Source organism: Megalops cyprinoides, chromosome 13 (assembly GCF_013368585.1).
Source record: "Megalops cyprinoides isolate fMegCyp1 chromosome 13, fMegCyp1.pri, whole genome shotgun sequence".
In the NCBI taxonomy this organism is placed as follows: Eukaryota; Metazoa; Chordata; class Actinopteri; order Elopiformes; family Megalopidae; genus Megalops; species Megalops cyprinoides.
The window spans coordinates 6,666,317-6,681,270 of record NC_050595.1 but is presented as its reverse complement, the minus strand read 5'-3'; the positions used below and the strand labels follow the sequence as shown (position 1 = coordinate 6,681,270).

At 44.4% G+C, this 14,954-nt stretch overlaps 1 protein-coding gene across 1 annotated transcript; it reads left to right on the top strand.

The window, feature by feature from the left end:
* The first annotated feature begins 2,255 nt into the window (after positions 1 to 2,255).
* Positions 2,256 to 13,305, top strand: gpt2 (glutamic pyruvate transaminase (alanine aminotransferase) 2). Its single transcript, XM_036544448.1, has 11 exons — positions 2,256 to 2,938; positions 5,470 to 5,559; positions 7,052 to 7,160; positions 7,486 to 7,619; positions 8,334 to 8,577; positions 9,162 to 9,241; positions 9,690 to 9,826; positions 10,781 to 10,955; positions 11,332 to 11,487; positions 12,413 to 12,525; positions 13,188 to 13,305. The coding sequence occupies exons 1-11, from the start codon at positions 2,618 to 2,620 to the stop codon at positions 13,297 to 13,299; spliced, it is 1,671 nt and encodes a 556-aa protein (XP_036400341.1). The 5' UTR covers positions 2,256 to 2,617; the 3' UTR covers positions 13,300 to 13,305.
* Positions 13,306 to 14,954: the final 1,649 nt, after the last annotated feature.

Below are 14,954 nucleotides of genomic sequence, written 5' to 3'. Positions count from 1 at the left end.
ATTACAGGTTTATATTGACACAGACACATTGCATATATTAACATATATTGCATTGCAACAACATATTTTGTCATATAAAGGTGACTGACTTTTAAAATGTTTGTCACAACTATTAGGTGGAACAAAAACCAATGTACAATGTGCACCCACCACAGGGACCAGGGCTGATCAATACTGTGGAAAGGGACTGTTTTTGCACAGTGGTCTCTAGCCTTGACCCAGGATATCAGCTTACCCACCTTTAATTCCTAACTCAGTATATTTTCAGTGTAAATAATGAATGCTGACTCAGGTTCAGCACGAAAGAGCAGATGCATTCAACACCATCTGAGATCACCAGAGCAGCGGTCTATGACAGCAGACTATATCATAGGCCATACCATAGTCTATAAGTACATAGTCTGTAAAGCAATTTTTCCATCCGAAATCACTTGTCCAAAGGTGTGGACCACCTGTTAAAAACTTACAATTAAATCAAGTTTGTCTTAGGGGATTGGTAGGGGTGGCAGTGTAGCATAGTGGTTAAGGAGCAGGACTCGTAACCAAAAGGTTGCCAGTTCGATCCCCACTGGGGCACTGTTGCCGTACCCTTGGGCAAGGTACTTAACCCACAATTGCCTCAATAAATATCCAGCTGTATAAACGGATAACATTGTTTTTTAAAAAAAGAAAAACTGTAACCAATGTAAGTTGCTCTGGACAAGAGTGTCTGCTAAATGCCAATAATTTAATGTAATGATAAGGTGACTGACATCATCACAGTATTCAGAAGATTTTATTGAAATCCACTACTCAGTTACATTTATTCATTTGGGAGACGCTTTTAGTGACTTACATAGGTTGCAGTTCTTTACAATCCATTTATACAGCTGGATATTTACTGAGGCAATTGTTGGTTAAGTACCTTGCCCAAGGGTACAGCAGCAGCCCAGCGGGGATTGAACCGGCAACCTTTCAGTTACAAGTCCTGCTCCTTAACCACTATGCTACACTGCCGCCCAGTTTATGCACTGGGGGTTAATGTTACTTTTCCATCTGCACAGGAAGCGTACTGGTCTGTGATTAGCTTAGACTAGGGGCAGAAGGTGGCTGCACCAACAAACATGGAATGTGTAACATGTGTCAAAAGAAAAGAAACATGTCCTTTCTGGGAAAAACAAAATCTCTTGCTGAAATCTATTGAAGGGCAATGCAATCAGATCACTAAGTTGTTGAGTTTTAGCTTTCAACAAGAGTGTTACTATCAGATATTACTGTAGCATTTGCTGTTTTGAAATTTGACATGCCATTACATCTCAGTTCGTAGTATAAGGGAAGCATATAAAATGTTATCCATCTTGTCACAAAAATGACATCGCATTGAAAGCGAAAGCAGAAGCATTTTGTGAATTGAGTACATCCCATTTGAGCTAGTGTATACTTAGATACTACTACGGCGCCATTTGCCATACTTCTGTTATTGATATCTTCTCCAGAAACATGATTTAGGCTGATGTGCAAAACAGATTAGGTGATACGATGAAGACCACTGCTTCAGTGAATGCAAACGTTTCAGACATTTTACATCACATGTACTTAAAACATTAGCATATCGCTATTGTAGGCGACGGTTGTTATAGCTACCGATGTCAGGTGAAATGATGAGTGAACTTTCTGCACGTGTTCCTCTTATCTGCGTTAACACGCGCATGTGTATTATGACCTCCAAATGAAATGATCAAATGGTTTTGCTGCATGGCTTTAAGATAACACTGTCAACGCGTCGCTGATTTAGCTTGACGGTCAGTAACCCACGGCCAACCTTTCAAACAGATGTTCTGCAGCTGTGAGTCGCTGATGCAATAGGATGATCTACACTCGTTGGTCGTCTAAATAGTCACACGGGTCGTGTAAACCAATCGGAGGAGATTGCGCGTTTATTGCGTAAAGACAAGGAACAAACCATCAACAACCACCACGAAGCTGCTCCGGATATTTTCTGCTACATTTTCTCCTACATTTAATGTAGATATGTAATACTGATTTAGGATCATTTGCTCCAGGGAATACTTTTAACAACCAAGGAAGTCGTGCGCAACAACCCACCACCGTTAACTTTTTAGTTGATATGGGTATTGTAGTTCTCGGACGCTACACGTCTCAACTAAATAGGCGACACGAGGAGGAACAAACTACAACACCCACAGCCCAAAAGGAATACTACTTTTGAAGCAGTCCGCCTGGCTGGCTTCTGATGGAAAAAGGGGAGTGTAAATTGCAGTTCGGAATTGATGTGGGTTGTATTGGCAGGCTGCGCTTATTGAAGGAAGAAAGATTAACGTTAAACGCTGTGCTTGATTGTTGCTGTCTGTGTCTGAAGAGGATATGTATTATCTTTTTAACGTTAATTGCTGAGTAATTTTTTAAAACGTATATGTAACATATTTTATAGTATGTTTTGTCTATTTATGTCTACTGTAATTACAGAGCTCGCTACAAATATTTAATGGTGAGAATCTGAGGTTTGCCGCCACACCGTGTGTCAGCACATTAGACGTGAGAAGAGAAGAAAGTATTTCATTGTTTGGCTCGTTGGCTCATTTTCCACTTCAGCGTGCGGCACATCAGATTGTCTAAAATGCAGCGACTTCAGGCTTTGGCAAACAGATCCTTGGCTGCAGGTGCTTTAAACCGGCATCCTAACCCGTTGCCGGTAAAGGCGTTGAAACTACCGTTTTGTGCACAGACGGTAAGATTCAAAACCCACAGATTCATTGATCAGTCCGGGTTAAAGCGGTTTAGCACGGCCGAGGCCACGGTGGCTGCCAGAGACAATGGGAAAGTGCGAGAGAAGACCCTTACGATGGAGACGCTGAACCCGCAGGTGAAAGCCGTGGAGTACGCCGTGAGAGGACCGATCGTCATCAAAGCTGGGGAAATTGAAAGAGGGCTACAGCAGGTAAGCGGTTCATTAAATCGTTATTTATTATCGTTATCGTTTCACATCGACATCTTTGAATTAGGCTACCTGTCGCGGATGCAGTTAATTGCTGGGAGTTGCATGGGGGCAGGATGTCTTACATTATCACATTTAATTAGCTTATCTGTCGAGCAAGTTAACCAACAATGGGTCTGAACCTGATTGCTAACCAGTGTCATGTGTGTAAAGTTAAAGCGTGATAAAGTTACTTCACCTGTCACACATAGTGGGCTCAGATTGTGAATTCCAGTGGTCCCTAAAACTGGCTCCGCGAGCTATTGCATCATTCTACCGCATCACTCATTCACCAAGGAACTAAGACTGAGTCTCGCGTGATTGGTCCAGCGCAAAGGGCTTGCGTACGTCTTGCGGTACTCAACCCACGCTGCTTGCGCTTCCCGGGTTTCAGGGCTCGTCATCAATGACGAACCATAATCAAATATGTTTTGGTACAATATGCTACATTGTGAAACCTTACAAGTTATTTCGCTGACATTACAATCACCTAATTCACTACTAACTACGTTTTATGCTAGATGTAGAAATATAAGGCTATTTCAAGAAGCAAATGTGTGTTCGAAGTCAGGCAGTTACCGCCTTGCAAAGAGCAGTTGAAGCTCATTTAAGTCCTTCTTGACCATTGGAAGTTAAGTCCCAAACCCCCATGCACCAAAAAACTTGATACGACTCGAGATGAGTCAAGGAAAAAAAGATGCAAAATCACATTTCCATATGCAGTCACATTTGTTATTTTCATTCGATCCACATGCAGATGCACGAAATATGAAAAGTCAAAAAGATTCTAACTTTTTTTGAAGAAACAATTGTAGCCCAGTGAATATACTCCTGTGTGTGCAGAGAGCTCAGAGCTGCCACTGCTAAATCCTCCCTGGAGATAACTAACAATGGTAGCATTCATCTTTATTTATTTTTCCCTTCCAGTGAACAGCAGTTAGCATTGTGTCATAGAGACATTTTCGTAGCTAATGCTCTTGACAGAGGAGTTTTGGTCAGTGCCACTAAGTGCATTAAAGCAAAGAGGAGTGAAGTGTAAATTGGCCCATTAATTCATGTAGTGCCAGAAGAAGGAATGATTTCTGTAATATCTTTCCTGTCGCAGCTTGCAAGCAAAGTTCTCACTACCGTACTTAAAGATGATGGATTTGCGCCTGTTGGTGGTAACGGTGACTCCAAAAATAGACCCCAGACAGGTGCTTTCCCCAGCTTTTACATGATCCTGACAGGAGAACAGTGACCTTCCCGTTCCATCTGACGCTAGAACAGTCTGCTCTGCGCTTAGGGGCAAATTCACGCTGTCTGTCAAGACGCCACGCCATGTGTTCCCTGCATAGCTTCTCAGTTATTTGATAGTTGATGTGGAGTTTTTTTCCTGTATACCTTTAACTGAAGAGGGAGAGGATTTCATGACCCACTGCAGGCCAGTCTGTGGAAGTGTTGGTGCAGTTTTTTGTTGCAGACATTGAACTCCCATATTAAATTGTATTATGTTACTTTGCACTTTGGAGATGGTCTTATCTGGAGTGATGTACATAGCATACAATTCTTATATGCTATCCATTTATACAGTTGGATATTTACCAAAGCAACTCAGGTTAAGCACCTTGCCCATAGGTAGATGCAAAGTACAACAGCAGGGCAGTGTCCCACCTGGGAATCAAACCAGTAACCTTTGGATTGCAAGCCCTGCTCTGTACCACTACACCACACCGCTGTCCCCTCTGTTTATTGAGATGTGTGCCTAGCATGTAAGGTTGTGTGTGGGGGGTGGGGGAAATCTGTGAAGTGCAACATAATGCATGAAATGACATACATGCATGGAATGTCATGATGTCATTGGACAGTGCAGTAGCACTGGAAGCCTTCCTTTGGAAATGAAGTCTCTGCTACAGTGTTGTCTCAAACGCTTTCCCTCTCACCAGCTGCCCCAACAGAATATATCCAGCATTTATTGTGACCTCCCCCTAACGGGATTTGCTTGCCTTGTGCAAGTAATCCATAATGTAAACAGGTCACCAAGTCCCACATGCATGCACGTCCTTGCCTATAGTACAAACAAGGAGAGTGGGCCTTGAACAAAGGTCTTCTCTGATGTCTTTTCATTTAAAGGAAATGGTTAAGTTTGAAACAGTTTGTCAGAAACATTCCTGAGAACTATTTTGCAGTTGCCACTCCCAATGTCCACATCTTTGTGATGCCAGTATAAACATGTTATGTTCCTGTGAATGGCATAATTGCAGGCATGTCAGGTGCTATTTAGATATGTTGTTTCACATTCAGATTTGTGTTGCAAATGTCTTTATCCTGAAAGAATTGCATAGCTTATGCATGCATATAGCAGCTGTGTACATAGTGGAAAAGGTTACTGAGGATAAGTAACACACCTTGCATAAGTTCCACTCAGGATTCAAACCTGTGGCCTCCTGGTTATAGACTCAGTTCCCTAACCCTTACACCATGCTCAAAAGAAGCACCGCTGTTTTGCCTTTCAGGGAATGAAGCAGCCGTTTACTGAGGTCATCAAAGCCAACATTGGGGACGCACACGCCATGGGACAACAGCCAATCACCTTCCTCAGGCAGGTGAGAGCTGAGTCTGCAGAATATGACAATATGTCCACCGTAACACCCTGTCAGTGAGCGAGCTCATTACTTGGCAGAAGATTTGGTGATTAATTAGTGAGTTCCTCTTCACACTACTGGGATTCAGGGTCATGGCCATAGATCCATTGATGCAAGCTTTAAGTAACTATGGGCAATGAGACAGTTCCGTAGCTGGCAGGCTAAACAGACCAGTTATATTTAGCATTGCAATTCCTGCCACCTAACTTACCATTAGCTCAGCTGCCCCCTCGTTTTGGCTGGATCATATGTTTGTATTTGTCCTGGGCGGGTAACAAGGCTGAACCAGTTTCAAATAACCCGTTTCTAGGCAACAGAAAAAACTGAACTTAATTTGAAAACAAAGCTATTGTGTTTTTCCAGCTAAAGAAAAGAGGTGCTTCACAAAAGAGGGGCCCAGTTGCAGTCTCTCAATTCAAGAACATATATATATATTTTTTTTTTTTAATCGCTCTTGAAATGGCCTTTGCGTTTACTCCTGGAGCTGAAGTCACCCGTCGGTGGGTGACATTTTGCGAGTGAAAGCTGAATTCCCTCTCTGTGGTAGGCGTCGGGAACCCCTGGGAATGGCCTTGTAGGGCAGCAGGTTGGCCAGCTGTTATTGATTGCCCTCGTTGCCATGGATCTCCACACTGGGGTGGTGGACTGGCCATTATCAGCCAAACAAAGGGGCAAGCAGCGTGATTCTGTTCTCTCCTGGCTCCGCACCGGAATTCGCATGCTGGAATGTTGCTACCCCCGCTGCTGAGTGGCTGGAACGAACTGGAAAGATGACATTGCGTGTGCAGTTGCAGCTGAACACTGCTGTAGTGATTATCATATGATTCACACGCCCACCGTCACAGCCAGTAGCGCCTGCCAGGGCTTTGTCACTCAAGGTGAATGTACTTGGCCCTGGGGTCTTACTAGTGTCACTAAATCTTGTGCAGTGTATTGAGAACAGTGAAATCCAAGCCGGAACCTATTGATTTTTGACTTCCTGATACTGCAGTACTTTCAATTCATGCTGTCAGAGCCTCACCCCACTCACAAACCCCTCCCCTCTCCTCCCCGTCCTCTCCCTATACCTGCTCGTAAACAGGAATCACACAGTTCTGCCTCCATAATTTCTTTGTGTGTGACAGAGTATAAAACTGTGGCTATGCACTGTGTGTATACCAGGCATACCACATACTTGCAGAAAATACTTCCCCCTTAGCAAACTTGTGAACCATTGAGATGAGTCATGCGATAACTGAATAAAAAATGCTAAAAATGGTGTTGCGTTTATGCCGGGTTACTAAACCCGAGTCCTATTCCTCCCACACTGAATCAGCCAGTCATTACAGCTAGGAGTGAACCAATGGGATTTCTCCCACCTGAGTCATGAGAATGTTTGTGAGGGATAAGATGCTGGATTTTGGCCTCCTATTTTGGGGTCACGTTTGAAGGCCTTGGCACTTGCTGTCTGCAGGTGGTGGCTCTGTGCACATGCCCAGAACTGCTGGACAGCCCCGTATTTCCGGAGGATGCCAAAGTACGAGCACGGCGCATCCTGCAGGGCTGTGGGGGACACAGCATAGGTAGGTGTGTGTGTGTGTGTGTGTGTGTTGAAATATCAATATACAAGAGCCCCCATGGCTGTGAGAGAAACCTGTTTCAGAGCTATGCCCCTTTCATTGTGATTTCTGTCATGACAGAGCATTGCCTCATGACAGTTAACAAAAAGAGAGGAGAGTGAGCACACAGGAATTCTGGGAAATAATGAGGGCGATCAGTGACATCGCTAACCACTCAGTCCTCATTATCTCAGCCATGGGCAGGAATTTGGACAGTTTGATGGAAAAGGAATTTTGACGGTCTGGGTTTAGGCCTTTGCCCAGCTGAGGAGTGTTTTGGGGGTTTCAGGGTCGTACAGCGCAAGCCAAGGGGTCGACTGCATCCGGCAGGATGTCGCTGCGTATGTGGAGCAGAGGGACCAGGGTGTGCCCGCCAGCTGGGACAACATTTACCTCACAACCGGAGCTAGTGACGGGATCATGGTAGGCCACAGTCACCTGGTCTCCACGCACTCTGTCTGCTCCTCCAATGATGATGATGATACTATAATTAAACTATGACTAAAATCTGTGTATGTGTTTATTTCCTAAATAGAAACCCTTATCCAGAAGGACATGGCTTACATTTCACACACTGTGTTATTACATACTTGGAAATGTTTGCAGCAGTACCTATTACGTATCTGTTTAAGTGCTCAGTCAGTCAGTAGGGCCCTAAAAATTTCTAGTAGCCATTGAAGTTTGCTGATGGCTTAAAAAAAACACCTAACATTTCTAAAAACATACATTTGACATGGATCTCTGACATCAAGTATTTGAAAGCAAACCCAGAGAAAGTGTGTAGCACCAAAGACACTTTAAGTCTGTCATTTTTACAGGGAAGATTTACAAAGTCCTTAATTTTGTACTTTCCCTCACTAATATTTTCTCATAGAACTGCTGGTTGAAGTTGCTGTTAGATGTGCTATGACTGTGGATTAGCTGTATGAACAGGAGAAAATTCAAACATGTGCATCAACTTCACTATTTATATTTGTGTAGGAATCAAATTTAAGCTTAAATCCTTGGATCAAAATGTCTTAGAATGCATGTTTCCCATTGTCCTAATCAGCTGTGTCCAAACTTTTGGCTGGTATGGTACATTTCTGAAATGGTAGGATGGTGTGACCCTTTTTTTTTTCACCCTTTGGACGGCAGAGCATTCTGAAGCTGCTGGTGTCAGGGGAGAGACCGTCCCGCACCGGAGTGATGATCCCCATCCCCCAGTACCCCCTGTATTCGGCGGCCATCGCTGAGCTGGACGCCGTCCAGGTCAACTACTACCTGGACGAAGACAACTGCTGGGCGCTGGATGTCAACGAGCTGCACAGGGCCCTTCAGGAAGCCAAGCAATACTGCAATCCCAGGGTGCTTTGCATCATCAACCCCGGGAACCCTACAGGTGCGCTGGTACTTTTACTTGGAAGTAGACATGGATCCTGCGTCCCTTTTTAAAATAATTTGCTGTCCCTGTCCATTCTACAGCTTTATTCTTTATTTAATGAAGTGAACTGTGGCACAGAATTTTTTTTTTGGTTTTCTTTTGCTCAATTAATACTGTCAAAGGTAAAGGTTTGAAAATGCATATGAGATGCTTACATTTAGAGTTTACATTGAGATTAAACTGTTGTACTGATTTTCCTCCGCTTAGAAAGGTTGGCATAAATTAAGACCTTGTTGGGTAGTGAACAGGTTAGCCATTGTCTCTGTCTCTCAAAGGCATTACTGAACGCAAGAACCCTACAGTGATCAGGCTCTTGACTTAACAAATAGAGCTCAGGGGTTAAGAGGGCCCTCAAGCTGTCTGTCACATGCACAAGCTGACACCAGGCCAGGACTTCGGGTCAGTGGCTCGGATTTCCCGCTTTCTGTCCTGTCAAGGTTTCCTCCACAGATGGTTTTCCTGTGCAGAGCTACAGGCCTTCTCGTTTACAGTGCAGAGGTTAACCCTCCGTCTCTCTGTCTTTTTTAACACTGGTTCCACAGGTCAGGTTCAGAGCAGGAAGTGCATTGAGGACGTCCTGCACTTCGCTTATGAGGAGAAGCTGTTCGTTCTGTCCGATGAGGTAACCGCGGTGACCTTTTACAGGGTTCTTCAGAGGGCACCAAGGACACCCACACCACCCAGACATTCTCAACCAGAGTGACCTACAGCGCTTTCATGGTCTTACACAATAAATGCATGAAGTGGCAAGAAAAACATTGAAATTAATACTGAATGAGGTAAAATACAAACATACAGCAGTAATTGGGTTCACATCCACACAGGGCCTAAACTATGCTAATGTACTTCACATTATAGAGCCCATTTTGTCAGAACAGAAACAATGTGCTTTAACACAATGTGTTATTAACTGCACGCTTTTATCCTTTATTTATATGCCATGTTTATATGGATAAGCGTGTCTGCCAAGTGACAGAGTGTATGTGTAATTTGGTTATGAGCAGTTGTTTTTAATCTGAGGGCCAAACCTCTCTGAGTGAGCTGCACGTTAACACCCTTCCTGTTGGTAGGTGTACCAGGACAACATCTACTCCCCGGACTGCCAGTTCCATTCCTTCAAGAAGGTTCTGTATGAAATGGGCCCAGAGCACTTCAACAGCGTGGAGCTGGCCTCGTTCCACTCCACCTCTAAGGGCTACACGGGAGAGTGAGTGTCCCACTCCGCTCCACTCCCACCCTGTGCCGTGTGTCTGTGGGCGGTTCACGTGGTGCTCAGTGTTCGTAGGCTGGTTTAGCAGAATTCTTGTGGATGTGTTGTTTGGCTCAGGTCTCGTTATATGTCCGCACACGTGTGGTGCTCAGTGTTGATAGTCTTAGGACAAAAACACTGCAGCCTATATGACTCCCTACGGTCTGCTCAGACTCAGGTGTAATTTTCCTCGTGATTTCCTGTATGTGTTAGTCTCTGCTCTTTGTTTTTTTTTTCCATCTGAGATGTTGAAATATGACTATAAGATCTAATGATCACATGAGGTCAGTGCACATCTACTGAAATGTCCTTGTGTATGTGATGGTCATCAGTGACAAAACTGCTTAGTGAAATATCCATGTAGGCATAGTTAGGTAGGTGTTGGGTATTCTTTACATTACATTACATTCATTTAGCAGATGCTCTTATCTGAGCGACTTTCAGCACAAAAGAACAGAATTGTATCCATTCTTTGGCTGATTCTGTGAAGTACCTTTTGAAGTTGGTGGTTAGACCCTGCAGGCTGTAACTAGTTCAGTTAGTTTTTGCATACTGTGTGCTCCTTCAGAGGGGCGTGTCTGTATATTAAGTAACATTACAGGCATCAGGTAACACTCTTATCAAGTATAACAATCTGGTCAAACTCTGGTTACAGAACTTTCAACCAGACAGCATTGAAAGACCAACAAAGACCTAAAAGGTATCTTGTCTGCTGTTGAGCCAGTCAGGTGTGGCCACCAGTTTTATGAGCAGTGGGGTCTCTCCCACAGTGCTTCAGTGTTCAATCATGTTTCCTAAGCTGCCGGAAATAAGCATTTGGTGAAAAAGTATTTGACCGCCGCGTTGAAGCACTGTTGTGGTTTGACCGTGACAGCGTGCTCCTGACTGAGTACACTCTCGCCTGTGTTCTAGGTGTGGCTTCAGAGGGGGTTACATGGAGGTGATCAACCTTGACCCAGACGTGAAGGCCCAGCTGGTGAAGCTGCTGTCGGTACGGCTCTGCCCCCCAGTGTCGGGACAGGCTGCCATGGACATCATCGTCAACCCCCCAAGCCCCGGGGAGCCCTCCTTTCCACAGTTTCTCAAGGTTCGTCAGCTACTGCTGGGGTGGAGGGAGGGTGGGGTGATGACGTGAAAGTAATGGAGGAAGTGGTGTGATATGTAGCTTTTGTAATGATCTATGTTCCCTCTCTCGACCTCTCTTCTCTCTCTCTCTTCCTCTCCTTCCTCTCTTTCCTATGATCGTTCTCTCTCCCTTTCTTCCACCCTCTGTCTTTGTCTGTCCTTCTGTATTTCTCTGTTTCTCTCTCTCACTTTCTCTGTCTCTCTTCTCCCTCCCTCTCTTTGTATCTTTCTTTGTTCCTCTCTCCTCTCTCTCGCTCTTTCTCTCTCTCCCTCTCTCTGTCTGTCTTCTTCTTCTTTGTTTCTCTCTCCATGTCTCTCCCTCCCTCCCTCTCTCGCAGGAGAAGACGGCAGTGCTCGGTGCGCTGGCAGAGAAGGCTAAGCTGACGGAGCAGATTCTCAATGCGGTCCCGGGGATCAAGTGTAACCCTGTGCAGGGCGCCATGTACGCCTTCCCCCGCATCTTCATCCCCCCCAGGGCAGTGGAGGAGGCCAAGGTGTGTCACCAACGCCCCCGAACTCATCGCAGGCGATCTCGCACACAGTCACACTCACACAGCTTCTGTACAGCGCGTGTCACATAATCAGGAACATCTGTCACACGGAACCCTGTGAAATTCCAGATGAACAGGTCAAACCACATGAACATTATGCATGAACATTAGGAAGGCTCTCAATCTTGCCGTTAAAAATAACATTTCTAGGGGAATGGTCTCACTTATCATGTCATATAGATACTTAACCCTGTGCCGTCAGAGCTCCACCCATGAGTGGCAACAAAGAGTCTCCAGCAAGGATGGAAATGCAAGATTTTTGGCTAGTGTATTGAGCCCCACTTCCCCCTCCCCACCCCATGGTGTTCATTTGTGCAGACAGAAATTTTTGGAGCTGACTTCTGTCTGGCAGTGCTGTCAGCAAAACAACAATGGTGCCAGCGTCCTGGAAACCTTCAGCATTCTGGCATTCCAGACTACTGCCATGGAAATCAGGAACTTAAGTCACATTAAAGTTACCTTTTTTTAGGGTCACAGTGATGTTTTTGAGTGTTTTTTTCCCCGTTTAGTTAGGTGACATGAGAATTCTCATTTAAATTTGATCGTTTCAAAAAATTGAACTGCACTAACAACTGTAGAATTGTGCTCATCACCATATCATAGCACAGGAATGGCGAACAAGTCTCACAGCAGAATAGATATTGCATATTACACAGTGCCAGGGTGTTGCCATGGGGCAGCAGTGTAAAATAATGATAAGGCGCAGGGCTCATAACCCGAAAGGTTCCTGGTTTAGTTCCCTGCTGGGGTACTGCTGCTGTACCCTTGGCCCTCTGGCCCTCGTGTTCCAAAGGTGGCTCTGACGGTGGGGGGGTTGTGACATACGTTGCGTGGGGGTGACAGTGACAGGGGGGTGCTCTCTTGGCAGGTGTTGGGGATGTCCCCGGACATGCTGTATTGCCTGCGGCTCTTGGAGGAAACGGGAATCTGCGTCGTCCCCGGCAGCGGATTCGGCCAGAAGGAGGGGACCTACCATTTCAGGTAATCCTCCATTACCCCACGGTTTGTACACCTTGTGGTGTCCAGGGTGAAGCAGAAAGAAAGTTTCATGCCTTGTATATTCTGTAGGCTTTACGTCAGTATATCAGCCCTTCTCCATCATGAATGACCAGTGCTGAGCTGCACTACCAGTCTGTACTCCAGTAAAGATATTTCATTTTATATGTTTTATACAGTTCTTTCTGGGACCACAGCCATTTTGTTAATAGAGGACTGCCCTGTACTGTAGTCCAGAGTATTGCAGTTGTATATTACACAAACCCACAGCCCTCAGGTGTACAGCATAGTGCCCTGACCATAACCTCACTCTACACTCCTGCTACATCTATCCAGGTTTGTATCAGTGAGGAGTCTGCTTCACCTCCAAAATGGTGTGTAATTGTGAATTACCTTATTTAGAAACTATTGCAAACTATGGCAAACAACCTGGACTGACGTAAGAGGAGCAGTAGTTATTGCACAAGCTTGAGAATAATCCTCTGAACCGGCTGTTTGCAGTGCTAGTTTATTTATTGCGTCTTGGGGTTCTTGTGTTGCGGAGGCTATATTTGCACACCATATTAATTACTCTGCAGTACTTCAGCTCTGTTCATACCCGACTGGTGCCGTTTCCAAATCTTTACTGTGTGCACATTTTCCCACAGAATGACCATTCTTCCCTCGACTGAGAAGCTGAAATTACTCCTGGAAAAAGTCCAGGACTTCCATGTGAAGTTTCTAAAGGAATACGCATCCCTGGATGAGCCTTTGATATGAGCAGACATGGACTCCATAGAAAAACCTGAACAGTCCCTGCATGGGAATGCTTAACACACTAACAGATGAAACATATTCAAAGAGATTTAAAGAGCATTTTGTTCTCTACATGCACCTGTAGCCTGTGTGGTGTGGTCAGGTGACCTGTTAGCTGACTAAGCACATGAAACGGGTTTGAGAGACGTGTGCCTTCAACGTGCGTGAACTGAGTCAGAAGAGAAAGCAGGAAAATTGACGGAGAAGCAAACATGGTAGACAGAGAGACAGTACATTGTTAACAGTGCAGCACCAACACCCGAGGGATGTTTTTTAATGAGGGCCTAAAGGGAAAAACATATGGAATCTGCTTTTTTTTTTCTTTCAGGACGTTCCTTAACCATGAATCTCTTCTTATCTTAAAGCTGTCATCTCAAAACGTTCTAGGTGCCACTTCATCACACAGTGCTAGTTATTAGGGTCACGAGGGTTGTAATTTTCCAAACCACACCTCACCCACTCATTACAGATGGGCAGAACTGTGCCATAGTTACATACCTGAGAGAGGCCTCCAAACACATCAAGGAGCGTCACAAAATCAGCACTTTACTGATGCATTTGAGACCAGACTTTTACTCAAATCTAAAAGGCTTGTAACAATAGCTATAAATATAATCACAGGTCATTGTATTTGTTTATTTTGTATGATTTGTGTCAATATGTATTTCTTCACATCCTTTTTTGGTCTTTTGACACAGAGATATTTGATGCTTAACCTCTGATTATATTTATTATAGGCGACAGTTTTAGTGTCAGATGAAGTGGGTCGTACTGAATTGTGTTCATAGTCTGCATTCAGAAAATCGCAACCCATCACAGTATTATTCCTGAGATGTGAATGTGCAATTTGAAAAGTTTATATTAGTTTACATAACCAATCCACTGCCAAATGGATTTCAACACAGCAGTGTATCAGTAAATGGAGGAGTGAGACCGATTGCAGTAGAAACTGATTTAGGGTCCTCTTATGCAGTTGTAGCCCAGCGAGTGAAGACATATCACTGCTGTGCATATTTGATCCAGTGCACCTTTAATACCCCATGCAAATTTCAAAGGGATGTATATAGTTATACTGGCTAGTGCCACAGTATGCCCTCTGTGTGAAATGTTTTTTTTTTTTTTTTTTAAAAAAACTTGTTCCATGTCATGAAATGAACTTTAATGAATAATTTGCTTCCTTCAGCATGCCCACCCAGTTCAAAGATACTGATAGCCTAACACCACCTCTTAGTGCCCCCAACTCACCCCCCCCCCCACCCCCCATCTTGCTGCAAGAAGCAGACAATAACCAGACAGAGACTGTGTGGAATGAGGATTTTCAAAGTCAACAGCTTTGTGACGAGGCAGACATGAATTTGAAGTGCTGTCTTGGACCCTTCATTGATTGTTGCTGAGCTAAGTGGAAACGAACGCTATTCTGATTTGGCAAGCTGCTTTCATATTTGTGCCAAAGGAGTGAGGGTGACTCTTTTTTCTCTCCTTGTGCCAAATGTCATGAAGCTATCACATTTTGGTTTGCTCAACACTTTATTTTGGGGGTAACGTTCCTGTGGCTCTTGAATTCAGACAACAGCATGAGATGAAATGTCAGAGCAACAACAGTCACTCAATGTAAAGAA

Bases quoted from the DNA above. Each gene is read 5' to 3' on its own strand.
- gpt2 (XM_036544448.1), top strand. From the start codon at position 2,618: ATGCAGCGACTTCAGGCTTTGGCAAACAGATCCTTGGCTGCAGGTGCT. The intron at 7,161-7,485 runs GTAGGTGTGTGT...TGGGGGTTTCAG, and splicing joins CTGTGGGGGACACAGCATAG to GGTCGTACAGCGCAAGCCAA. The intron at 7,620-8,333 runs GTAGGCCACAGT...TTTGGACGGCAG, and splicing joins GAGCTAGTGACGGGATCATG to AGCATTCTGAAGCTGCTGGT.